Source organism: Lipophrys pholis (assembly GCF_963383615.2).
Source record: "Lipophrys pholis genome assembly, chromosome: 4".
Classification (NCBI taxonomy): Eukaryota; Metazoa; Chordata; class Actinopteri; order Blenniiformes; family Blenniidae; genus Lipophrys; species Lipophrys pholis.
This window is the reverse complement of record NC_137637.1, coordinates 3303531-3331302: the sequence shown is the minus strand read 5'-3', so window position 1 is coordinate 3331302 and position 27772 is coordinate 3303531. Positions and strand designations below refer to the sequence as shown.

The 27772-nt window shown below is 43.9% G+C and overlaps 1 protein-coding gene across 1 annotated transcript; it reads right to left on the bottom strand.

Moving 5' to 3' along the window:
- Positions 1 to 4904: 4904 nt before the first annotated feature.
- On the bottom strand, positions 4905 to 27158 carry cass4 (Cas scaffold protein family member 4). Its single transcript, XM_080461320.1, has 7 exons — positions 26989 to 27158; positions 12929 to 13330; positions 12242 to 12325; positions 12042 to 12158; positions 6479 to 7750; positions 6338 to 6394; positions 4905 to 5680 (listed from the first exon to the last, which is right to left on the bottom strand). The coding sequence occupies exons 1-7, from the start codon at positions 26989 to 26991 to the stop codon at positions 5264 to 5266; spliced, it is 2352 nt and encodes a 783-aa protein (XP_080317446.1). The 5' UTR covers positions 26992 to 27158; the 3' UTR covers positions 4905 to 5263.
- Between the last annotated feature and the right edge of the window lie 614 nt (positions 27159 to 27772).

The window sequence follows — 27772 nt, the reverse complement described above, 5'->3', positions numbered from 1 at the left end:
ACCCTCTCACTCTTCATCGACACATTCTTTATTCACCCTTACACTCTTTATTCACCCTCTCACTCTTCATTGAAATGCTCTTTAGTCATCCTCTCACTCTTCATTGACACTCTTTATTCATCCTGTCACCCTTCATTGACACGCTCTTTAGTCACCCTCTCACTCTTCATTGACACTCTTTATTCATCCTGTCACTCTTCATTGATGTGCTCTTTAGTCACCCTCTCACTCTTCATTGACACTCTATTCACCCATGCACTCTTTATTCACCCTCTCACCCTTCATTGACATGCTCTTTATTCATCCTCACAAACTTTATTCACCCTCTCACTCTTCATTGGCGTACTCTTTATTCACCCTCACACTCCTTATTCACCCTCTCACTCTTCATTGACACGCTCTTTATTCACCCATACACTCTTTATTCACCCTCACACTCTTTAGTCACCCTCTCACTCTTCATTGACATGTTTTTTAATTCACCCTCACACTCTTTATTCTCACTCTTCATTGACACACTCTTTATTCTCCCTCTCACTCTTCATTGACGCACTCTTCATTCACCCTCTCAGTCTTCATTGACATGTTTTTTTAATTCACCCTCACACTCTGTATTCTCCCTCTCACAATTCATTGACACACTCTTTATTCACCCTCTCACTCTTCAGGAACAAATGTTATGTATGTTGTCTGGTCGTCGCTTGTTTCTTTGTGCTTTGATTTGAGTGACTGGATCATTTGTTGTGTTGCACTGATGCTCACTCTTTGAGGGCTCATGTATGGGCAGGCCAAAATGAATGAATATGAAATAAAATGATAGGAAAGAAATGTTTACTGGAGTTGAAACAGAAATGGCAAACTTTGCTATTTAGCCGCACATTGGCAGCAAAATGACAAAACATTCCAAAGACAAAAGATTGAATGGTGATCAGGTTCAGGTTCTTCATGTCTGGTTTTCACCTTTCAGAGGAACCAGACTTCTATTATTAGTACAACGTCCAGGGAGGAGAGGAGGAGAGAGAGAGGAGGAGCGTAAATGATAGAGAAGGAAAGAGGAGAGTAAAGGAGAGTAAAGAAGTATAGAGGAGACTGAAGTTGAGAGACAAGGACAGTAAAGTAGAATAAAAAAGAGTAAATTGTTTCATTCAGAAATTCATACAGAATGAAACGATTTTAGTAAAGTTCAATATAAAATATTGATTTAACTGAAATTAAAGTTAAATAAGAAATATTAATTTAACTAAGAAGAAAGTTAAGTAAGAATATTACTTCAACTGAAAGAAAAGTTTGATTAAACCTGCAAGTAGTGTTGCCCAATTGGGCGGTTTTTGTTTACTTCAGGCGGGAAAAAAACACTTTAGGCTGGTGTTTTAAATTTGGGCTGCTTTTGTCCACATTTGGCGAGTTTTTGATATTGTGAAAACATCTCTCTCTCTCTCTCTCTCTCTCTCTCTCTCTCTCTCTCTCTCTCTCTCCTACCCCCTCTCTCTCTCTCTCTCTTTAATAAATAAAAAGGCTAAATAAACAAAGAATTGAGTATAGTTTAAATTATTTGATTCATCCATGTTTTAGCCAGCTGACCTGGCTTCCAGTGACTGTAAATAGTTGAAGTTCTGAACATTGTTGAAGTTAATGGAAAGATGCTGATTCTGTTAAAGGGAAGATGATTTTTACGTCACATTAGTTTATTTGCACTGGGAATGATTTTTCTAACTGTCGCCCACTGATTCTATGGCATTTGCTCTTTGAATTAAAAACTCAATCAGCTGCTGTGCGGCCAGGTCATTGTGGGTCTTTCAGCACCACAGGTGTGGAAAGCAGCAAAGAGGAAAAAAAGAGGGGAGGGAGGGAGGGAGGGAGGGAGGGAGAGAGGGAGATGCGCTCTGTATGTGCATAGTTTAGTTTTGTTTTAAATTGTTTCGCATGTTGTCCTCATACAGGTCATTTGTGATGTAAATAACAAAATATATGAGGCCTGCATGGCTTAAAAGTTCACATTTTTACATGCAGTTGGCATTATTACTCATCAGGGCCTGGCGCTAGGACGACAGAGGTTCGTTTTGCAGTTTGTGTAGCCTATGGTTGATTTACTGCACTCTTGGTGGTTACAATCTGCAAAAGCCTATTTATCTATCATTTATATGTGGTTATTTAATGCAGATATGAAGCTCTGGGTGTGTTTTCTTTTGCACGTGTTATGATTTTGCGGGTTTGCACGGGTGTCTGGCAACTTCGTGGTTTGGGCTGGTTTCTATTGGAATGGGCGGGTTTTAAGATGTGATTGGGCTGGAAACTGTCAATCTGATCTGGCAACACTGGTTGAACGGGTCCTCGCACACCAACGCACGTTGGAATGAGCCGCATGTCGAGGTTTTTTGCACGTCTCCCCACTTTCTGCTGGCAGCAGGTGGCGCTATACCCAATCAATGTAACCTTCTTCAGGCTGTGCTCAGATGTGGACTCTCATACTATGCGAATGCAATTTAGCATGTATGCTAATTTGCTCATATGCTAACGTTAGCCCTGATACTATTTAGTGCGAATGCTAAAGTTAGGCCATATGCTAATAAGTGAGAACGCTAGTCTTAACCCTTATGCTAATCAGCGTGTATGCTAATTAGCGCGGATGCTAACATGAACCCATATGCTATTTTGCGCTGATGCTCATTAGCATGTATGCTAATTTGTGATTATGCTAACGTTAGACGGGTGCTAATTAGCGCGAATGCTGATGTTACCCAATATGCTAATTAGCGTGGATGCTAAGGTTAGATGTATGTGGATTAGCGCGGATGCTAATGTTAAACCATATGCTAATTAGCACATACGCCAATGAGTGTATATGCTAATTCTAGCACGTATGTTTATCGGCGCGTATACAAACGCTAACGCACATGTTATTTGCTCCGATGGTAATGTCTGAGCGTAGGCTAATTTCTATGCCCAATGGTCCAATGGTTGTGACTGTCTTTTGACTGTGATCAGACTTGGACTCTCAAACAACGTGTGAAGTTAGAGCCAGATCTGAGCATGTACACCCAACTTCCTGTTTCCAGCAGGTGGCGCCATAGCTGAAGGTGGTAATTGATGTATGGCTGTGATGAGGGTCGGTCTTTGATGCAGCGTATCAAGTTTGAGGGTCAATCTGATCACGTTCACTCTATTTACGTTGCACTTCTTGTTCCATGGCGAAGGTTGTCAAAGCCACGCCCTGAAATGGCGTTATGATTAAGAGTCATCACATGGTTGTGCTGAGGGCCGAACTCTGATTCAACGTGTCAAATGTGAGGTTGATCTGACCATGTTCAGCCAATTTACACTGCACTTCCTGTTTCATGGTGAAATAAACTTTGTGGCGAGGTCACACTAACAATTTTGCAAGAGATTTTGATAACTTTAGTTCTTCAACCCCTTTTCTATCAAAAGAGCCCAAGTTGAAGTAGATTGGAGTTTCCCCTTGGGACGAGTTCGCTCTAGAAAGTTTGTAAATTTGGGCAAGAATTCTGCAAAATCCACCATTTTCCTAAAAAGGTTGAACTTCCTGTTAAGTTTTCCATGTTGCAGAGTTTTTTGTTCCATGTTGGCTTGTTACATATGTGGGCCGATTTTCGTAACTCTCGGTGAAATGGGATTCTGGGGCTACCTTTTTCAAATCTTGCAGGTGGCGCCGTTGAGTCATTTCACAGTTACATGTGTAACTCCCACAAATAATTGAATTTATCTCCGTACCTGTGCAAAGTTTCACAAAAAGTTATGTATGCTAAGGCCCTTAAAACGGTCTGACAAATAATAATAATAATACTACTACTACTACTACTACTACTACTACTACTACTACTAATAATAATAATAATAACAATAATAACAATAATAATAACAATAATAATAATAATAATAATAACAACAACAACAATAATAATAATAATAATAATAATAATAATAATAATAATAATAATAATAATAATAATAATAATAATCCCTACGGTTTCAATAGGGTCCTATGCATCGACCTATGTGCTCGGACACTAATGAAGCTTCATGAACCACTGTCTTTATTTTCTGACTCCACCAAATGGCGCTACTGGATTGACGACAGATGCTGAGGGACTGAAATGTGCTTTCAAACATTTGTTGAAGAGACACTGCCATCTAGTGGCTTCTCAAAATAAAGACAGTGGCTCAGGACACTTCACTTGGCCATCACTATCTGAGACTCTGTAGTGACCTCTGGTGGAAGGAGTCTGTTACTGCAGCTTCTGCTGCTGAATAAGACTCCATGGAGCGTGAGAATCATTGTTGGAGGATGGACCTCAGTTTGGACCCGATCCGCCTCCTCCTCTATAGAGTCCATCCCCACCCTTACCACGTCATATCTCCAGCCTCACCACGTCACACCGCCACCCTCACAATGTCACATCTCCACCCTCACAACATCACACCACCACCATGTCACATCTCCACTCTCAACATGTCACACCTCCACACCTCCACCATGTCACATCTCCACCTTCACCATGTCACACCTCCACCACGTCAAACCTCCAACCCACCACGTCATATCTCCACCCTCACCACGTCACAATTCTACCCTCACCACATCATAGCTCCACCCTTACCATGTCTTCACCCTCACCACGTCACATCTCCACCCTCACCATGTCATAGCTCCACCCTCACCATATCTCCACCCTCACCCCACCTCCACCTGGAATGGACGCCTTGGACTTTGATAAAGTAAATAATCTCTTTACAACCTGAACTCTTGACTCTGTCCTCTTCTGCGTCACTACATTTGTGACAATTAGCATGTCAGGAAATTTTACATTTTCTGTATTGTTTCATATAAAAGTCTTTCTTTGTCATTTTTGTTCTCTATGCATGTAGTTGAAACACAACGTCCTTTTCAGAGAATTAAGTATTATATTTTATTCCTCAAACATGAGCTGTACCCAATCTTCAGTCAAGTAAATTCTGGGGAATGCAGAACATATTTCAAATAACATTTACACAGATATTCAAAAAAGTAGACAATCTCAAACTGCTACCCAGGATGTAAAAAAACAAAAACTCCACGTAAAAAACAAAACACACTCAACATGTGCTGTTGGGTTACACATATAAAATAACATTTTATATTTCCCAAATTTGAAATTTGGTTTAACACACAATGTGCAAGTTATAGCTAAACTCCAAACGGGTTGACTTGATGGATGCTCTGCCTGTCCAGCAGCTTGTTTATTATCAAATAATAACTTTTACTGTTTCAGAGGTCCAGAGAAATCCGAAAGTGCTGCGCTCGTTGGGCCAGTTCCCTGGCGATCTCCTGCGCCTCGTGGAGCGCCTGCCTGTCGGGGAAGTGCAGCGCGGCCTTCTTGGTGGCCATTGCCAGTTGCTTGAGCAGAGCACACAGCTGATTGCTGTGACACAGGAGGGTCCTGCTGCCGCCCCCCCGCTGCGCCTCCCTGCACAGGGTGTCCACCAGCCTCTGGCCCACCATGATCACCAGCTTAGTCTGAGAGATGAACTTCTCGGGCGGCTGAGCGTCCTGCAGGCTGCACACGAAGCCCCCGATGGCCTTGTGGAGGGCACCGAAGTAAAGCCGACAGTGCTCCGAGCGCGGGGGGGGCCGGGTCTCCTCGGAACCGCTGCCCGAGTCTGAAGAACCACAAGTGTGATCAGCCTGAGCAGGACAGGAGAGGAAAGGTCAGGGAAGGTCAGCAGAGATGGAGACTCCAGTCGACTGTTTTGATTGACTTGTGACTTCACTTGATAAGAAAGGAAAGACTTGAGATCGGACTTGGACTGGATTTGGACTTTGAAGTCAAAGTTGAGTTTTTCTGGCGTGTTGTGAGTTTCACGTTGGTGTGTTTTGTTTCTATACACGACTCTGTAGGCCAGTGTTATTATCAATTTGGAAATAATTCTATTCTCATAATTTGTTTTAAAAATGGTTGAAAGTGAAAGATCTTGTGGTATTCTATTGGTGAAGTGTATTACTGTATTTAGTCATTTACATCACATTGTGATGTCCGACTCATCCTGCAAGACTAGAAGGTGACACAATAATCAGGATTAATGTGTCACCTTTGTGTCACTCAGTAATCAAGAGAATCGATAAAGATCTGGACTTACAAACAGGATAGATTTTGGCCTTGATATTGATAATTTCTTGTCCATTCTCATCCCTAAACATGCCCATCACCACAGCTACAAACATAATTTCTAACTCAATATCCAGAATCCCTGGGTCTTAAATGTAGTTGCATGCATGGGTAGATATAAAATCATAGTCTCATTGACACAAAATTGTTATTGGATATTCAAAAGAAACACGGACCTGTGTCGAGTTAGCTGTGACAATATCCTTTGCTTTCTTCAGCTCCTCTTCCTTAGTCTGAGGAAAAGTCATGAATGAAACATGAATATATGTTTGCTTTATTGTTTGATGGACTGTGAGTAGTTCATCATAAGTCATCACCTGCAGCTCTACGTAGTCATTGTCGTCCTCCACCAAGTTCACTTCTTCAGTTCCATGAGCGTTTTTTGTTGTTTCTGGGTTCTCTGGATCTTTCTGAGCAGCTCTGAACAGAAGCTTTCCGTTGGCGTTGACGATGGACACCAGGCGCTTGACATCTTCTGGAATGGTCCGGGCCACCATGACGAAGCGCTCCAGCTGGTCAGGTGAGTGGACCTGCCCGGGGTCCTGATGGAGGCTGTGAAGAGGCCACTGTGCCATGTTCAGAGCGCTCACTGTTTGCTGCAGGATGACACCCGAGTCCTCCACGATGGACAGCTGTTTGTAGAGTCGGGCCTGCAAGTTTGCATCAGTCAGACGTCGAGTGTTTCCCTTAATGTCCAAAACAAAGTTCAGGAAGCAGGTGACAGTGCAGGCAATCCCCTCTGCTGCTTCTCTGATCTCATCAAGGTGTTTCTCTAGATGTTCTCTGCACCTCCAGTGACTGCTTACGAACTCCATGAGCCGAGGCACAGCCCTACTGACACACTCCTGCAGGTCCAGAAGCTTTCGGCAGGCCTCCTCCTGGCTGAGCGCCACCTCTCGCTGAGGCTCTGGAGACGAGGAGCTCAGGGTCAGAGAGTCGCAGGAGCTGGTGGATGAGCTGGATGCTGTGCTGATCCTCTGACTTTCTGCTGCCCCACTATCCTCCTGCCCCACTGAGTCACCACCTAATCCCATGTCATGGAAAGTTGTACAGGCCAAAAAGTTTCTCATCTTTTTCAAACGCACCCTCTTCAGATCGTAGTTTTCACTGGAGTCCCCCCTGCACTCCAAGGGTTTATGATCACTCGGAGGATGACTGCTAACGTGGCTGAGGAGCTCTTCCATGGGTGGGACAGCATACACTGACTCCTCCTTGTGTGTTGGAGTTGAGGGTCTGTTTTTAAGAAAGGGCCTTGGCAACACCTTGGGGGGACTTGATTTGTCCAGACAACCTGACATTGGTGTATCATAAAACAAAGAAGATGGGTTTTCGTGTCTTTTGGGCAGAGTGTGTGCTGGAAGGCTGTCGTAGAGCTGCCCACAGACCGTTTTGGACAGGAGGGCACAACAGGAGCTTTGGAGGAGACCCTGTTTGTCAGAACCCACAGGAACGTCGTAGATCCACTCAGGTTTGCGAGGAGTGGGAAGAGTTTGGAAAGCACCCACTGCTTTCTGATGGGATTCTGTTCCAGAGGGAACTGGGATGTCATAGTTTGGATCCTGAGCAAGAGACGGTGGAACGGCATAAACCTGTGAAGAGAATCAAGACATTAGTTTCAACAATCAGCCTAAACAATTTGTCCACATGGCTGATATTGTGTAGGTTTTCCTTTTGGAGTTCCAGTAATACACCATCAATTCTGACACCTTTTTTCTGAACTATGAAGTTCAGCAGCTATTTCAGCTACAGAAGCTCGACTGTTGGATCAGACCACACAGATCACACCATCACTCTAGTATTGGTTTCCATCTTTTGTTTCTTTGGACCTCATTTGATAGATAATGGCACACTTTAGACTGTTACAACCCAAAATACCCTACATTTCGAGCCAAAATGGCTCAAAGCCTTATGTTTGCCCATTTTTTTTTGCCTCTAAACACAAAAGGTTGCTGGGTAATCACTTGAATGTTTGCATCAGCTGAAATGAACCTGGATGTCTCAAAACAATCAGACAGAATGATTCCAAAACAACTTTGTGCGGTTTAACTACAATATGAACTCAGCTTAACGACGTTTAAATGAACAAAACTGAAGATGCGACAGGTGTCAGAACAAATATCTCTTTGAAGCAAGTCTTCTTGATGTGTGTGCTGGTGAAATCTAGGGATGCACTGAGCCACGTTTTTTTCACTTCCGATCCGATCCTGATACTTGAATTTGGATATCTGCCTATACTGATACTATTCCGATACCAGAGCTCAGTTTGCTTTAATATTATTATCATTATTGTTGATTTTATATAAGGCTGTATTAAATTCTTTTCTACAGGCAAGTATGAAATGTACAAATGTATGCATGTATTCTCTCAAAAAGCAACTTGAGGTTAGTATAAGGTCAGAAAATGAAGCAGTACAAACTATTTTTGTTCCATTTGGACAATGTGGGGGTCTGTGTGACATCGTCATCTCATAATAAACTAGTAATATCTTTAGAACCTCAGAATCACTTTATTAATCCCTGGGGAAGTTCTTTAGCAACGCAGTACAAACTGCAATTATTCTAGCACAAATGATTGGGACTATGTTCAGGGAGTTTTTTGTGGAGTAGGACGCAGCTTCACGGAGGGGTGAATCGACTGCTGACGGCCTGGAGGAGCTGCTTTTCATTGTTTTGATGCCGCGGTCAGTGCCGTTCTCCTCGGAGAGCTGGAGTTTTAAAACAGAGACATCTGGCGGCAGAGCAATGCCTCGCTGTACAGCGACTTTGCAAAATTACACGTTGCTGTGTTGCTTTGCTTTGTTTTGAGCGTAACATACGTCCAACCAGCAACATGTTGTCATGAAAAGTTGGATAGCACAGTGCTGCTACGTTAGCCTGCTAGCTGGCTGCAAACTGTGAAATGGATTTCCTGACTCATTACTCCTCGTCTCATTGAGACCCGCCTCCCTTCAGGAAATCCAGTCCACAGTGCAGAGCAGCAGCAGGGAAACACTTGTGGAGTCATTTCAGTAACAGTGAAGCAGGCGAGGCTCATGGATCGGAAATCTCTGTAGGTTGGGTCGGAAATTTCTGATCCGTGAATTACGTTGATGTCGGAACCCGATCCCGGATTGAATCTGCCCCATCCCTAGTTAAATTTCAACCCGTACAGATTTAACTTCATTATCTGATTGGCTCTTAGGTTTTCTTTAGCTTGAAATCAGAAAATCATACAAATGGATTTGCCTGAGCAAGATAGATAGATCAATCGATTTCATAGACGTAAATCGAATAAGTTAAATAAGTTAAAGTGCAAAGTAGTAGGTGTAAAAATAAACATAAAATTACAGTTAAAATGGGATATGAAAAATTTAAAAAGCAAGACAAATGATAAATATGACTGCTGTGTGTGAGTGAGTTCAGGAGGCATTAAACAGTCTTCTCCATCGCTCCAGGAGACCGTGGAGAAAGAAATTGTGTACTGGCCACCACAGTGTGATAGAACATGGCCATCATCTCCTCACATCAAAGTACTTCAGAGTCCTCAGGAAGAACAAACGGCTCTGCCCCTTCCTGTAGAGGGCGCCGATGTTCGGGTACCAGTCCAGTTTGTCATTGACAATGACACTGAGGAATTTGTAGGTGTGCACCATCGTGATGTCCACACCCTGTATAGAGACTGGCAGATGGGGAACCCTCTTCTTTCTGAAGTCCACCACCATGCCCTTAGTTTTGGTTGTGTTCAGGTGTAGACAGCACTCAAGTGCACCAGTCCTGGAAGGCAGCCACAAGGTCCCTGTAATCCTACTCCTGCCCACTCCTGATACAGGCCCCTGTGGCTATTAGTATTATTAGTATTTCTGCATGTGGCAGGACTTGGTGCTGTGTTGAAAATCTGCTGTGTAGAGCGTGAACAGGAAAAGGTGCTGAACAGTCCCTTGGGGAGCACCAGTGCGGCCAGATGGTATTAAACTCACTGGAGAAGTCAAAAAAGAGGATTCTCACACAACATCCCGTCTCCTTCAGGTAGATTTTGACCCAATGCAGCAGGTACAGGATTGCGTCCTCAATTTCCAGATGACCCTGATAAGCAAACTGGAGTGGGTCCATTTCCTCTGTGACTTCTGACCTCAGGAAACGAAGGAACAAGCCTTCCAGTGTCTTCATTATGTGAGATTGCCACAAGTCTGTAGTCACTTAACTCTGCTGGGTGCCACACCTTGGGCACTGGTACCAGACAGGATGTCTTCCACGGCTCTGGTACTTTGCCTGTTTGAAGACTCATGCTGAAGATCCACTGGAGGGGTCTGCCAGTTGAGTTACACAGTCTTTCAGTAGCCTTGAACACACTCCATGCGGGCCTGCAGCCTTCCCTGCACAAAGTCTCCTGAGCTCCACCTTGACCTCATCCACAGTAAAGGACAGTGGAAGTCGGACTTCAGGAGTGGATTTTGTAGTAATGAGGTAGGAGGAGGAGGGGGGGGGGGCATCTTTATTAGACAGTTTTACAGAAGTATCAGTGGCAGCTGACATCACGGTGGGAGGAGGTACAGGGTGGATGCATGGGTGGTGTGAACACAGGCCCCTCCATTAAACCTGCTAACGAACTGGTTGAAGTTGTTGGCTCAGTCCACATCATCATCCATGCTGTGGCCCTTCAAACTTGAATAACCAGTGATGTTCTTCATTTCCTTCCACACCTCTCTGGTGCTGTTCTGCTGCAGCTTTCTCTCCACCTTTCTTTTGTAATCCAGCTTTGCTTGTCTCAGTGTCCCCTTTAGCTCATGCTGGACCTCGCTGAGTCTCACCTTGTTTCCATCCTTGAATGACAGCTGTGGCAGAGAGGTGCTTAAGCCCTGATGTGAATCAGGTGTGCTGCCTCACCTCTCTGCCGATAAAGGACACACAGGAGTGGAAGGTGGGAGTGAACACACAGGCTCACAGAAGAGCCTTAAAGAGGCAGTGGTGTCTGGTGTGTGTTTTGAGTTTGTTCGTGATTTTAATAAAAGAATGGATTTGGAAAGCCCTGACTCTGCGCCTCTGTGGGTGAACCCGGCGGAACAGCTTTTTCTGGTTGAGGAGCTGCTTAATGGAGCTGTTAATCCAGGGTTTGTTATTGCGGTAACACTGCACATTCTTCATTGGCACCAGTGTCCCTACAGAAAATTAATGTATTCCATGACGGTGTCCACCCTACTGTCCATGTCCATGTTGTTATCCTGTGTCTCCAGTATCACAGACCAGTCAGTACATTCAAAACAGTCCTTAAGAGCTGCGCTGGTCTCTGGGGACCATTTCCTGACTCAGCGGGTGAAAACAGGCAGCTTTGTTCTGAATGTTAGCCACAGTTTGTCGTCACATGCCATCTGACCCGACACCCGCGGATGAATGTAAACAATAATGGCGACGATGTGGGAAAACACCCTCGGTACATAGTATGGTCTCAGACTGACTGCCAACAGTTCAATATCCTGACAGCAGATCTTGCCCTTCACAGTAATATGACGAAGATGGCGCCATCTGTTGTTAACAAGCAGCATCAGTCCCCACCTTTGTTTTTTCCGATCGCCTTGGTGTCCCTGATTTACACAGGTGTCAGGCACACGGGTATTTCGCCAAGTCTCTATGAGGCACGTAATACTGCACTCCCGGTAAACTCTCTGGTTCCACACCAACACCAGCAGCTCGTCACACTTGTTGGGGAATGAATTGGCATTTTCTCATGGGAGTCCAAATATAAAATAAATGAAAAATCAAACATATGGAGAAAGACGCAGCCTGAATAAGGATTCATTACAGGAAATCCACCATTGACATGGACCTGGTCAGTTAGAACAGGGGGAATGTATTGTTCTGCCTTCAGAAGTCTTAGAACAGTAAATGGACGCATCACAAACTTACGCAAGACTCTCCAGGAGTGCTACACTTTACAGTTTCCAGAGGGTCATATATCTTCTCCAGCTCTGACATTGGCATCAGCGAATATTTTTGTGACGTTTGCCTTGGAATTGTTGATCCCTGCAAAAACACAGGAAAACAGGTGAATTCCCGTTGAAGTGGCTCTTAGTAAACGTCTTAAATGTTTTTGCACACACTCTTACAGTGACCAGAGACTTTCGTCTAGCTTGGCTGGGGATGTCGTAAACCTGCCCGCTTGGACTAGACGCCATGTTGATGGTTGGAGGCTGCAGATGGGACAGACTGGGTTTTAACACTGGTCTTCACTGGAAACATTGATCAAAGCAACATGCACCTCAGTGACCTTCACATTACTACATTTATGAGGACTGTTTGCTCTGAAGCCTGTTGAGACCGCTGAAGAACCCCATTGCGCCTCCGCTTTGCCAATTAACGCAGCTCCCTAATAGAGACCATGCTGCCCAGTGGATATTAGATGACTCCTGCAGAAGGAAACGCGACTCCCCCGGAGGAGCAGAGGAAATGCTGAACACATGGGCATGCACCTCCCCACCTTTGGCTGCTCAGGTACCTGTACAGACACTCCTGTCTTTCTGGGCTCCTGGCTCTGTGGCTGCGGTTTGCTGTTAAAAGTGTCTGAAGTCAGTCTTTTATAGACTCATAAATACCACAGTGCTGTATGCTTGTCCCCATGGAGAGGCCCTCGGTCCCCATCTGCAAGCTTTTTTGCCAGCAGGAGTTTCACAGCGTTGCATTTCAGCAGATATCAGAGTTAACACTTCCCAAGAAGGCGGACTAAGTTTGACCTCAGAGCAACCAATCCCCAGTAACATCTATAAAATCTTACTTTTAGAATAAACAGGGTATACCTTGTTTCCTTCTGTGCTGACTTGAAGCGTTGATGAGATGGGACTCTTTGAAGCAGATGACGGGGCTGAGGGAACCTTATAAATCACGCCCATTCGTTCATAAACGGGGCTGCTGGTGGGTCGGGGCACACTTGGTATTTGGTAGATATTCTGCACTGTGTCTTCAGGTTTACAATGACCTGCTTTAGGCTTTTCTGCGACGTGGCCTAAAGTTCCAGCCTGCGATAGGAGCTTGAGCCGGTTTGCAGGAGCCAGGCCGTGTCGTCCATACAGAGAACACATCCACCAACCACTGGTACCGGCCACGTTCTGGTCCATCACTGTCAGGATGTCCCCTCTTCTGAAGGCCAGCTCATCTGCACACTCTGCCGTGTTGTCATAAAGAGCCTTCGCTAGCTGGTTCTGAAACAAAGAGGAGTCATCAGTCAAACCATCATGTTCTGCTCATAATTTAAACAAACTTCTGGTTTACAGACATCAGAAGAGAATTACATTTGATCAAAGACTGGATCAGACACTAGGCAGATTGTCTGTGTTGGAGAACAGAGAGCAGCCTTGTCATTACCTTCGCTAATGAAAGTTGTGTTATATTAGTTTATGTTTTTGTTGGTGTGTATATATTGGTATGTATGTATGTTTTTCTGTTTTTGTTATGTAAAGCGTCTGAGTGCATAAAGAACACTATATATGTCTGATATATTCTTACGTACGTACGTACGTACGTACGCATGCATGCATGTATGTATGTATGTATGTATGTATGTATGTATGTATGTATGTATGTATGTATGTATGTATGTATGTATGTATGTATGTATGTATGTATGTATGTACGAATTGCATGAAATCTTCAGGGATGATTTGTTATCATCAAAGGACCAATCGATTTGATTGTGGGACATTTACAGCTAACCGTTTCCAAATAAATCCCCCCAAAACTGTGAACAAATGTCCCATACAGTGTCCCATGAGCTACATCTCATGGAGAAGCCCAAAGGAGGTCAGAGGAGATCAGCGTCTGTTGCCATGGAGACGCACGAGAGGGCTGCAGCGGATGTTTGCCGTCTGCTAGCACACCGTTAACTGCGCTCTCCGCCCCTCTTCTCTACTCTCAGCCAATCACAGGCCAGCTTGCTCTAAAAAGTAACACAAAAAAATAGTGACCAACAGAACGTCATCATTGAACCTAAACATTGCAAGGTAGCGTTGGCGAGGGATGTGCTGAGTGCCGTTTCTTTGTGTTTTACTTTCTAAAGAACCACAAACTGCATTAGTCCACGAACAGATCATCTTCTAAACTGCTTCGCTCAACTTCGTGTTTCTGACCTCAGCAGGATCAACATGCACAGGGAGACCATGGAAACCAGCAGGAAGTCACATGTACGGTTCAAACCTTTTAGAAATCTCAGCATTAGATTTCTCAAATCAAACAGGATCACTGAAGCAAACGGCTGATCAGAGCTCCTCTGCTCCCACAGACACAACATGACACTGGAACATCTTTGAATTCAACCCAACTTTATTTATAATGTGCCAAACACACAGTCATTTCAGGACACTTTTACAGAGAAAACAAACAATTCCACGTGAGCAAGTAGAGGAGAAACCTGCAGAACCAGGCTCAGTGGAGGATAAACCTGCAGAACCGGGCTCAGTGGAGGAGAAACCTACAGAACCAGGCTCAGTGGACCAGAAATCTGAAGAACCAGGCTCAGTGGCGGAGAAACCTGCAGAACCAGACTATTCCTATAGAAACATTCTTCCTAGAGAAACAAGAGTATCTCCACAGTCACTCATGCTTGTTCATGTGGGATTTTTGGTGTTCATCATCATCAGATGATGAGGATGATGATGATGATGATGATGATGATGATGATGATGATGATGATGATGATGATGATGATGATGATGATGATGATGATGATGATGAAGAATATATAGTTGTGGTTTTCCTGGTTTGAGCGACCCTGTTTCCTCTCTATTCTCACCTCCTGGTTGTTCTTTCCTCACAACGACGCGCGAGCTGTGTGGTTTGAGGCTTCCTCTTGCAGCTCAGAGCAACATGAGCGTTGGTGTGAGGAATCTCTCTCCACGGTCATAAATAATGTTGTTTTACTGGGTGACATCATGAGTCCTGCTCTTTAATGCATGGAACCAAAGACATGCTCTGGTGTGTGCAGGAGAGCTGGAGAGATTAGATTCGTGCTGTGGAAGAAGTAATGAAGACAAAGCCGTGGGTCAAGACTCTACTGAAGCACAGACACAAGGCCCGACAGACTAAAGGGCTGCGCAGCCGAGCACCGGCCCACAGTCATGTGAGATCAATGCTGGGTTGGCTTCAGCTTCAGGGAACAGTGACAATCACTACTAAAACTCACTATGACTGCGTCCTCGTGTTGGAAAACCTCCAGAATGATGACATAATCAGCAGGAATTAAAGGAGACATCATCCAGCCTCAGTCTACAGCTACACATTCTGCCACGACTTCTACTTGTTGATTGGATGATGACACTTTACCATAATTTCACATCCTTTTAACAGCTGTCATTGTATCTGATCAGCAAACTCTATATTTGTAAGGCTTTAAGGCACTAAGTCTAGTGGTTAACACTGCTGCCTCACAGTGAGGAAGTTGTGTGTGAGGGAGAAAAGAGAAACTTCTGCTTTTCTTTCAACAGTGTGAAAAACAGTTTGCTACTTAGTGTGAAGCACAGGAGAACTGGTGAGCACAGGTTTGGCATTTATTTTTGTACATTTTTGTTTAAAAACTGCAGTTTTGTTGAATTTACATGAATTATTTTTCATCGTAGTAGTTTTTTTTTGTGTGAGACAAACAAGAATAAAGATGCCTAGTTTCAGAGTTGTCCCGTTTGGTGCCAGAGCATCATGTGTAGACGTGTGGAGGCCTTCTGCTTGCTGACGTAGCTAGGTTCAATTCACCACTTCACCATCTGGTTCAATTCACCACTTCACCATCTGGTTGAAGTACTGGTACACACATGCAAACCCCACGCAGAAAGGCCCCAGCTGGATTTGAACCGGGGCCTTCTGGCTGTGAGGCCAGAGCACTATCAACTGTTTCTTGTGGTTTGGGACTGGCTGGCCATCTTTAAGTATTGGAGAAAAATAAAATTGGTCACGAAGAAAAACCTTGAGGACGGTGATTCTGTAAATGTGGGATTGACACCAGATACTGTGAAAGTCTCTGAAAATAAATATATGTCTAATATTTCACTGAAAGCGAGTCAGAAAGCAGTTAAAGGAACTTTAAGTCGAGGACTGGATGGACGAGGGTGTTGTTACGATAGAGAAGCTGACATTCATTCTGAGGATTGAACAAGAAAGTGTGAATGTTATTGACAGGTTGGACTGAATATGTGGAACTTTGGAACAAAATATTGGTAAAGCTGATAAAACACCCCCTTTCTTTTCCTGCACTCTTTGTTCTTTGTTTCAATATTTGGACTGTTCTGAGTTTATGTTATACATGTAAGCTATATATACACCATACTTTTGTACAATTTTGTGTTTTTAATTGTTCACTATAATGTCACTTTCATATTTTTTATGGGGTTTTTCTTATTTATTTATTTATTTTTAATGAAGACCACAACGGAAATTAGTCTTATTTCGGACTTTTTTGTGTCGTCCTCTGATTTTTTACATGTCATCAAAATTATGAACATATATTTATGTGTTTTATTTTGTATGCACATGTAGAAGATCCAAATAAATTCATTCATTCATTCTGTGTCTTTGACATTTATTATCATCAGTGTCACTATCACGTTACCTTGATGGTATTTTTACCTTATAAGGTTGATCCAGGGAATATGTCTGCAGTCAGATGGAGGAGGACCTTATTTTCTTTTCTTCCACTTTAGTCTTTATTGATTTTTCAAATTTATTTATTTTTTAATACGGATCTTATTATAGTTTTTATTATTATTATTATTATTATTATTATTATTATTATTATTATTATTATTATTATTATTATTGTTGTCATTATTATTAATACAACCGTTATTGTTTATCTTTATTTCTGTTATATATTTATTTGTAATTATTATGATTGCTTATAGTATTATTGCAAGTTCGGATATTTGTATACTGGATAAGAAATACCTTGATGATGCATATAGAAGATTTGTAATATATATATATATTTTCCATTTTACTTTTTGTTTATTCATTTAAGTCAATGGTCCCCAAAATACAGCCCGCAGTGGGGATACGGCCTGAGGGGGGGATACGGCCCGCCTCCACATTTGGCCCGGCCCCCTGAACTATACCAGAGACGCATTTTGATTTCTTTTTCATATACAGTGCGTGACAAAAATATAGGACCACCCATTTTTAGTGGGTAAATTCTTTTTTAGAGTAGCTAAATAAAAATCAAGACTGTATGTTTTTTGTTGTTATATTTTACACCTCCCTACATTTTTTTGCTTTCTAAGAAGCTCTGGTTTTATAGACTCATAAATACCCCGGTGCTGTATGCTTGTCCCCATGGAGAGGCCCTCGGTCCCCGTCTGCAAGCTTTTTTGCCAGCAGGAGTTTCACAGCGTTGCATTTCAGCAGATATCAGAGTTAACACTTCCCCAAGAAGGCGGACTAAGTTTGACCTCAGAGCAACCAATCCCCAGAAACAGATATCCACATTTTGGGGCTGAACTTTTACCTAAGATTAAGATTGTGCACGGCACAACAGAAAGTTAATGTTCCATGGACATTTTTTCTGTGAAGAACCCAGAGAGGGTTATTTGGTTATGTGCGGCTTTCTGGAAAACAACACGTTTTTATGTTTAGGCACCCCTGCGATCGTCACACTTTTTCTGTTACAAACTGACCCCGGCCCCCATCAGAGAAGGGAAAGGTTCTGTGGCCCTCACAGGAAAAAGTTTGGGGACCCCTGATTTAAGTTAATCGAATAATTTAACTTTTTATTTCTATTTTATTCAGGTTAATTGTTAAACACTGCAAACATGAGCACACAATTGTGAGCGACATGTTTAATATGTGTTCTTTTTTAGAAGAACAAAAACATCTTTAAATAAGATCAAATTCTCTGTAAATAATTGGCTTGATGTCACTGCATCTGGCTTCCGCTTGAAAACTTTTCAAAGAGTTCAATAATTTATGATAATGCTAATTTATGATGTTTTCGGACAAATTAGAGCAAAACATACAAGCAGCAGCATCTTTCTAATGTCCGGCAGAACAACTCAATCATATGTTGCATGACCAGGATCAATGTGAAGCATGAATTTGAAATAAAACAGGATGAAATGTTTGTTCGCGGGCTGCTTAACTGTGTTTCTCTCCAGCTATTAAACGTAAAGTCAAGAATGTGAATAACAGTGCAGAAGCAAATCAACAAGAGTCGCCGATCAGACGTGCTGCGAGGGTGAGTCCTCTGTAACAAAGAGCTCATTCACCCATTCACCATCACACACCCAGCACCTGTTCCTGTTAGGAGACACACACACACACACACACACACACACACACACACACACACACACACACACACACACAGCCTGTCCAATCCTTTAGGTCATACAACCCCCCCCCCCCCCCCCCCCCCCCCCCCCCCCCCCCCCACGACTGAAGTTTACTTTGTACTTTGTCCTTGTGATTACATGACAGTTGGTTAGTTTCAAGAGCATCCTTGCCTCATGTATTCACCACTGCTGTGTCCTCAAACTCAATACTTAAGTTTCAGTGGTAAATGTCTGTAAAATACCTTCTTCTTTCATACATGACTGCCCCCCCCCCCCCCCCCAGCCTCGTGCGGGACCGCTATGTTGTTGTGTGTTGGCTGATGATGGTACCACAGTGGGCCTCAGCTGTGTTGGTGGAGGATTCCTGCACACGCCTGCCCCCCCGACAGCTGCTCTGCGCCGCAACACTAGCCTGATGAGCCTCAGCGACCTGCACCCCCCGTTCACACACTCAATCCCCCCTGTTCAAACTACATCCAACCTTCATCCCCTGTTCACACACTTAATGCTCCCGTTCACACTACATCCAATCTACAACCCCTGTTTACAGATAACCCCCCGTTCACACCACATCCAACCAGCACCCCCCACCCTGTTCACACACTTAACACACCCGTTCACACACTTAATGCTCCCGTTCACACTACATCCAACCTTTACCCCCTTGTTCACACACTTAATGCTCCCGTTCACACTACATCCAACCTTTACCCCCTTGTTCACACACTTAATGCTCCCGTTCACACTACATCCAACCTTCACCCCCCGTTCACACACTTAATGCCCCCGTTCACACTACATCCAACCTTCACCCCCCGTTCACACACTTAATGTTCCCATTAACACTACATCCAATCTACAACCCCTGTTTACAAATAACCCCCTGTTCACACCACATCCAACCGGCACCCCCCACCCTTTCACACACTTAACCACCTGTTCACTTTACATCCAACCTTCACCCCCCGTTTACACACTTAATGCTCCCGTTCACACCACATCCATCCTGCACCCCCCATTTACACACTTACCCCCCCATTCACACACTTAACACCCCCGTTCTCACCATGTCCAACATGCATCCCTCCTATTCACACACTTAACCCCCCCAGTTCACACTACAACCAACCCCTCACCCTCCCATTCACACACTTAACCCCCCCAGTTCACACTACAACCAACCCCCGCTGTTGTCGTTCTCTGTCTGTGATGAAGTCTTACTCATATGTATTTTTCAACAAGATCATACGTTCTGCATTAGTACATCTGTCGAGACAAAGTTCCCAATATTGTCACTCTCGCTACGTTAACTTGGTTCCATCGGCTTTGTCTTCAGCAGGAGGGGCCATTAGAGGCCAGATTAGTCCCATGTCTACTGTTGAAGTGTAAATATCAGGAAACAGCATGGATGTCATTGTCAGCTTTTCCGGAGCATTAATACTGCGTCTTGTGCATCGTACCATTTGCATTAAACAATGAAAGGCACTCATATGTTCCTCGATGCTGCAACAAGTCTTCCAACTTTAAACCATCACCAATTAAATGCTTTACTCTGTATTTCTTCAGTTGACTGTTTAGGTTTTCCTGTGACTTCCAGTCTTCTCAATTTCTTGAGTTGCAAAATGGTCCCTTTTACTGCATGGTATTTGATAATAACATTATAAGAATTAATCGTAATAATCTATAATAAAGGAGTTAATAGTAAATCCTGAAAAATTCTGGCGTTCTTGAAATAGAAGAGGTCGACATTTCATTTATCCATGTGCAGCATCAAACCGACAGCAGAAATGATTCCAAGGAATTACATTTATTCACAAAAAGAAACAAAGCAAAACAAAACACACACATTACGACTAACTAACTAACTAACTAACTAACTAACTAACTAACTAACTAACTAACTAACTAAGAAGAGAGCGTGAGATACAAAGGCATGTGTAGTGATGACTACAAATGAAGATGGTGGACACCAGAGGACTACAATCCAAAATTGTCAACAACAAGGAACTCCAAATCAAGATGGCGGACCGGAAAGAGGTTTGTCTGACTGTGTGCTTGAGGGAAGACAAAGGAGAAGTGACGCAGGACTTTAAAATCTGCTTCTTTGAGTGCAACTCTGTTGAGTCTCTGTGAATGTGATTTGCGTTTGTCCGCCCCCAGCTGATGACATGTCAGATCCCACTCTGGCCTCACTCTGGCCCAGCAAGGATTTGGGGTCGGCTTAGCACCTGTTTAGACCCTGATAGCACCTGATTCCTTTTGGTGGAAAAGCCCCCTCTGTGGTCTGGTTGGAGCCTGGTGGTGAGGCCGAAGGTGTCGGCAGGGCTGAAGAGAAAGAGGAAGAGGTGGAGCCAGGCTAAGGCTGTGTGGGGCTGATGACCTCATAGAAAGGACATGAACTGTGAGGGCCATAGACATATACACGAGACGCCTCACCGACTGGCAGGAACATACGTCAGTGCGTCTGCCATCTTGTGAGTGGCATTTGTCAGGACTTCAGCAACGATACCGCATCACTGTTCTGCTTTTGGTGGTACAAACAGACAAAATAAGGACAATGGACTGCTTGGGATTACCTTCCACAGGGAGGAAAAACATATTTATTGTTGTCCTTGTGTTTAGCTCATATAACATTAACTTGGGACATAGATGAGCTGGAGCCGTGGTGCTCTCTATTCCCTGGCTTAAGCTCGCCCTCAAACAACAACAACAATATCAACTTCTATTCGGTTCATCTAACGGAGGCTGTTTTAGTTGCAGTGTGTAGAATATTACATTTCAAAAGAAATCAGTTGCTCAGAACCCGTCAGTGTACTGTTCCCCGCCTGTTCCAGCAGGAGAACCTCAGCCTGATCCCAGTAGGAAGTACTGTCTGGCTGTGCTCAAACAGCTGAGCAACATGTCACACCTCACTCCTTTTAGACATACTGACATGTACACAAACATTATTATTAAATATATTGATTAGGATGGCAGATCAATTGATTGCACGTTGCACAAGCAAAGAATTAATGTGATAACACAGGACTCTGAACATGTAAGTCCTGTTTTTTTTCACTAGGACCTCTCCTATGCAAAGCCCACATGTCCTGATGCTTTGACAGCCAGACTCAGTGAAGCCGTGGCCGAGGTGGAGAGTCTGAGAAGAGAGAAGAGGAATGAAAAGATGGAGAACGGAGGGCAAAGAGCACAGTGTGTGGTCTTCTGGAGGAACTGAGAGCGAAAAATCTATAATAAAATAATAATAAATGAAGTGCTGAAAGAGAATATGTCATATAATATGTAATAATAGATAAATGTGTAACAATAAATAAATATGTAATAGGTAAATATCTAACAATTATTTTCTATGTAATATTAAAGGTAACTATGTAAAAAAATAAATGAAAGTATAATAGGTAAATATGTTGTTGTGTGTAAATATGTAAAAATAAAATCTAAATTTGTTGCACAAAAAAGTTATAACTTGTGCCCTAATGTACATGTTCATTGTACATAAATGTCACATTGTGTGTAAATAAACGCTTTTGTATATTTTTGTCATGGCTCCATCATGTTGCTGCTCTAAAAGGAGAGGACAGCGTCCCAATGTCCCGTCTGCAAACTTCTTCCATTTCCTCTCAATACTTTCTATAAGTATGCTACATTTAATAAATAAATAAATGAAATAATTTTTAATTTAATAAATAAAAAATGAAAGCAATGATTCTTCACAGTCATGTAAATGTATATTTGCGTGGTTTTCTTCAGAAAACACTTCGCTGTCACATAGACTTGTTTAGGCTGACGGGTCAGACTTGCCCCTCACAAGATGGCGGCCGCTCTGACGAATCGGAGCGGTGGGCGGACACAGGCTGAGCGGCGTCTAGTGTTAATGTCTATGGTGAGGGCTGTCCAGTCAGTTCGGCCATGTTGGTGATGTCACAGGGGGTGTGATGGGACCGTTGTCGATGACTGGCTTCAGTGGGAGTTGTCACCGACACTGATACCAGATGAAAAAGTCCCTCTGTGGTCTTAAGAATCCCAACAACTCTACCTGTATGTCAAGGGCAATACGTGAGTAGAGTTTACCAGTCATTGACTGTGCAAACATGCCACGCTCCAGGACTGCTGTGAAATCTGGAAGATGGTGCCCATATTTATCGTTATCATAGTTGATGCATCAATGGAAGCATCAACTTTGGTAAAGACCTGAAATCCATCCAGTTTCTTGTCATGGCATGGATATTTTGAGTCAGTATCTCTACCATCTCCAAGAAGGATCTCAAGAATTCTGCTTGTGGAGCACCATCGAAGTTCTCCGACAGGAGGTGGACAAGAACCTTGAGATCAGCGTTGTTCTCAAACTCAGCAAGTGCCGCATTAAGTTCCTGTTGGTCTACTGAACAGCTTAACTTACTGAGAGATGCCTGGATCGCTTCAGAGAAAGTGGAAGTCTCGTCCATGGTGGACTAAAACCTCGTAGAAGAGTTGAAGGCAACGCATGGCGCGATTGAAGTGTTTTCCACGCAGAGCTTGATGCACGGATCCATCTGCAACGACACCTGCAGCCACCAGTACATCTCAAATTCCTTTGAACGTCATAGAGCCCTTTGATGAAAGACATTTGGTTCAAGATATACAATTTTTGGGGTATTCAAGTTGCCATCTTGGATTTTGAGGTCAAGGGAACTCTGAGGGGCCATCCACCCGAGAAAGCAGGTCTAAAGTAAACCCAACAATTTTGCCTATTTTAGATTGAGAGAGCCCCCTAGTGGTGAAAGTTCTTATACTTTTAAAACAGCTCATGAATAGAGAGCACTTATTAAGACTCTTTTATTAACATACTTGTAAATACAAGCAGAAGCTTCATTAGTCATTAGAGAATGAATGTGCTTTGGTGCTGGTTTAGTCTGAAATTAGGACAAACAAAAGGCATATCAGGTATATTTTCCGGGATTGCTCCATCATGCACCACCATAATGTTATTTGTCCTGTAATGCATATTTCCTGTCTTGCTAGGCTATTGCTATATATATGCTATGTATGATAACGGTTCCCTTTGTAGACCAAATGCTTTTTCTTCTTCTTCTGCAGGTTACTGTTTTGCAAGTTCCTTTTCTTTTCACGCTTGCATTTTTACAACATTGTGTAGTTATGTTATTTGACAACTAAATGTTTTTTTAATCTTTATTATGTACATATTTTAGTTTGTCTGCATTTCATTGTGCTGGTTCAGTTCTGTGCTTTTCTATAAAAGTATGTTTCGTCCATATTTTGGTTTGTTCAGTACCAATATATTCCTACAGTTTGTCCTCATGATACTCTTGTGTCTTTGGAATTAGGCCTGATATTTTTGTGGATTTGTACTTGTAATAATTTGGGCTTGAGTATTCCAGTCTCCTTCAGTCTTTCGGGGTTTTATAAACGAGCCTGATGGCATTTGGCTTCCTTCTGCTCTCAGATGATAAAAACCAACCCAACGGAAACATCCAAGAATAGCGATAGTTAGTCATCTAAACCAGCCTGAGCAGGCGGAAGTGAGACTCCCCGAGTCAGTCATCAGTGGGGCGAAGGAGACCAGAGTTTGGTCTCGGGCTCATTATTGTGCATTATGTGTAGTCATCTGCATTCTATCACTGGAACTGTTGTATTCTGATATTGTGTTGGTTTTAAATTTAAGGTGTGACGTGTGCCAGGTCGCCTAGTGAAAGTGATCTCCATCAAAACTTCTTCCTGGATCAATAAAATATAATATGAACATATTAAAATATACAAATATAAAGCTCTTAAGACTTCATGTGATCATCTTTACTCTTGACTTTTTGCCACATAAACTGAACATTTATGGACATTTTGTCCAAAAGTTAATGAGTTCCATCAGAAATCTCAAAACTTTGAAGCTAAGGAGACAATTTCACCGTTTTAAATTCCCCTGAAATGAAGACAGAAAAACAACCACATTCGATTTATAAGAAAAACCCTGAACCTTTTCTTTCCTGTTTTGTGGCCATTTTCTGTTATTTTAAGCAGTTCAATCGGACGGAGCTGTCTTACCCTGGTTCGTCTGCTTCTAGCTGTTGTTCATGGATTTATTGACAAGTCAAAGATTTCACTGAAATGTTTTGTGTTTTTGTTTGTGGTTTTGAGTTATTTCTTGTTGTCAGGAGCTTTCAAAATTAAAGCCCTGTTTGGTTTACCAGGTCTGTTCTGAATTTACTCTGAAGCTCTAAAAAACTGAGAAAGTAGAGCAGCGGAACTCAACCGGAAATGTAAACTGTGGCGGCTGAAGGCATGCGGCTGGCGTCACATTACAAACAGCTGATGTTGGTCAATCCGACGCGTAGAAGAAATTTGTTGCAGTGGTTTCAAACTTATGGCGCACGACTTGATGTCAAAACCACAACGCACTCGCAGTGTTTTAATAAGCATGCAGCAAGAGAAGGTTCAGTACGACCAGATGTTCTTAGTCCCACAGGGGAAACTCATGGAGAAGCAGAAGATGTTGTTTTGGAGAGTTTTCATTTTGGAATTTTCAAAAAAAAAGAGCTTCAAAAGAGTATCAAAAAATGCCCAGAAAAGATCTGCTGCTCAGTGTGTCCACCTACAGTGTAGGCCCTACACTGTAGCTCTGTGGGAAGAGCAGCTCGTCGCTCAATACCAAGGTTGCAAGTTCCATTCCCTGCCTGTCCACACGCTGAAGTGTCCTTGAGCAACACACTGAACTCTAAAACTGCTCTCATCGGATGGACTGAGCACCATCGTGGTAGCTGCCTCAACTGGTGTGTGAATGTGAACAACAGTGTAAAGATTTGTGGACTGCTCCGGCGGGAGGAGATCGAAATACGTTTAAATAGAATGATGATGTGAGCGGCCATAACTCAACGATCTGTAGACGCAGAACTGTCAGTAAATAGTGGCAGTTTCTACCGGGAATATTCCTGGTGATAGAGAAGTCAAATAAATAGGAAAAGGATTAGAAAAATGCTCAATTTGACCAAAATTCAACTTCATGGCGCTGTTCAGCATTCTATGGCGCTCTACGGAGCTCTAAACTGCTGTTTGGTCCTCTGTGGCGCTCTGTGCCACTGTCCGGCACTCCATGGCTCTGTTTGGCACTCTGTGTCACTCTATGACACTCTACGGTGCTGTTTGGTCCTCTGTGGCGCTCTATGATGCTGTTCAGTCCTTTATGATGCTCTACGGTGCTGTTCGGTTCTCTGTGGCACTCTGTGGTGCTGTTCGGTGCTCTATGACTCTTTTGGCACTCTGTGCCACTCTATGGTGCTCTACGGTGCTCTACGGTGCTGTTTGGTCCTCTGTGGCACTCTGTGGTGCTGTTCGGTGCTCCATGACTCTGTTTGGCACTCTGTGTCACTCTATGACACTCTACGGTGCAGTTGGGTGCTCTATAGCTCTTTTGGCACTCTGTGCACTCTATGGCGCTCTACGGTGCTCTACGGTGCTCTACGGTGCTGTTCGGTCCTCTGTGGTGCTGTTCGGTGCTCCATGACTCTGTTTGGCACTCTGTGTCGCTCTATGACACTTTACGGTGCTGTTCGATCCTTTGTGGCGCTCTATGGTACTGTTCGGTCCTCTATGACGCGCTACGGTGCTGTTGGGTGCTCTATGGCTCTTTTGGCACTCTGTGCCACTCTATGGCGCTCTACGGTGCTGTTCGGTCCTCTGTGGTGCTCTATGGTGCTGTTCAGCACTCCATGCTGTTCCGCGGCACTCTATTGCGCTCTATGGTGCTGTTTGGCGCACTATGGCACTCCGCCATGCTCTATGGCGCTCTATGGTGCTGTTCAGTGCGCTGTGGCGCTCGGTGCAGTGCTCACACTCAACCTTCCTGAAGCCTCTCAGCTTCAATAGGTGGAGCGAAGCAGAACTCTGAGGTGAGGAGCTGTGATGATCTGAGGATACGAGCTCTGTCGTAGCAGATTCAAGAGGAAGGAATCTCTAACTTTCACAATAATCACAATGAATTTAAAGTTTGAGCTGGTCAAACGGCTCTTGGAGGAAGATTGTGTGAACGTCTTGTGAAATTTGGTCCAAACTTTCCAGATGTGACACAACATCCATCAGATTCAAATCAAAGTTTGGGAACTTGTGAAAGTCAAGCAAGACAATCGAGAATTACTGACAATGTTTCTCCCTCAGACCTCAAGCTGAAGCTAAACTGGAGCTGTGACCCCCACTGAGTTACAGCGTCCAGTCTGCCCTGATGTTACAACAAGTACTGACTCCTGCAGCGTCCAGTCTGCCCTGATGTTACAACAAGTACTGACTCCTGCAGCGTCCAGTCTGCTCTGTTCTGCTCTGACATTACAGACCCGTCAGGCACTGAGAGAAGAAACACCATGGAGGTTAAATGTGGTAGAAATCCTCCTCTGCCTCCACAGGCTGAACAAAGTGCCAGAAACCCTCTGTAGTGGAGGGAGGGGGGGTGGCCAGGAGGTTCCCCCCTCTGGGGGGTGGGCCACCACACACTACGGTGAGATCCCAGCAGGTGGGTCCTTGAGGGGGGATTCCTCTAGTCGCTACTTCCAGAGGGTTCAAAATAGACTCACCATGACTGCTGAAGTCTGTGTGTCCACTGGAGGAAGGCAGTGGTCTGTGGTGGTCCGTCCTGGTCTGTGGTGGTCTGTGGTGGTCCGTGCTGGTCTGTGGTGGTCCGTGCTGGTCTGACCCTCAGACGCTCCTCTCCAGCTGTCGTCTTCCTCTGTGGCTCCTAAACATATTGTGTGAAGAGCCACCCGGAGCCAGGCTGTTTTACGCCCAGACCCCACCCCCCCGCCGCTCCCATTGGTTGGTGAGAGCACCCCCGCCCCCCCCCCCCCCCGCCCTTCACTTCAGCAGCTGTCCTTCCGCTGCTTTCCAACTCTTCACCTCTTTTCTCTCCATCGCTCCCTTAAAGCAGAAGTTCACTTTGACTCACTGTAAGGAGTCGTTGGTTTTGCTTCCTTCTTGGCGGCGACAGCTTGAGCAGGCCGACATTCTTCAGGGGCTTCCTGGTTGTTGTCTGGACGACGGGGACGTCTGGGGAATGTGGGGGTCAGGGGGCTTGACCTCCAGCGTGAGGGCAGCAGGTCGCAGACGAGGAGAAAGGTCTGAAGTTTCAGTCAAACTTGTTTCCACAATTTATCTTCTTTCTCAGGTTTGCAATGAAACCAGACGCCACCTGGAGGCGTGAGGCTGAACTGCAGCTTGAGCTGTTGGAGTTCTTCCTCCACCTTCCTCTTTGTTTCTCTGTGAAAGTGGCTTTGAGATGACGTTATATAAATAAAAGTTGAAGGCTTCTTTTTTCTGAAATGTATCCTACATGTGCTCAGTGTCTCCTCCTGCAGTCAGCCA

What these genes read in the sequence shown, in the direction of transcription:
- cass4 (XM_080461320.1), bottom strand. An exon ending in TCAGCACAGAAGGAAACAAG is followed by an intron (nt 12,326 to 12,928) that starts GTATACCCTGTT and finishes TCCCATCTGCAG; the next exon opens with CCTCCAACCATCAACATGGC. An exon ending in TCACAGCTAACTCGACACAG is followed by an intron (nt 5,681 to 6,337) that starts GTCCGTGTTTCT and finishes TGTCCTGCTCAG; the next exon opens with GCTGATCACACTTGTGGTTC.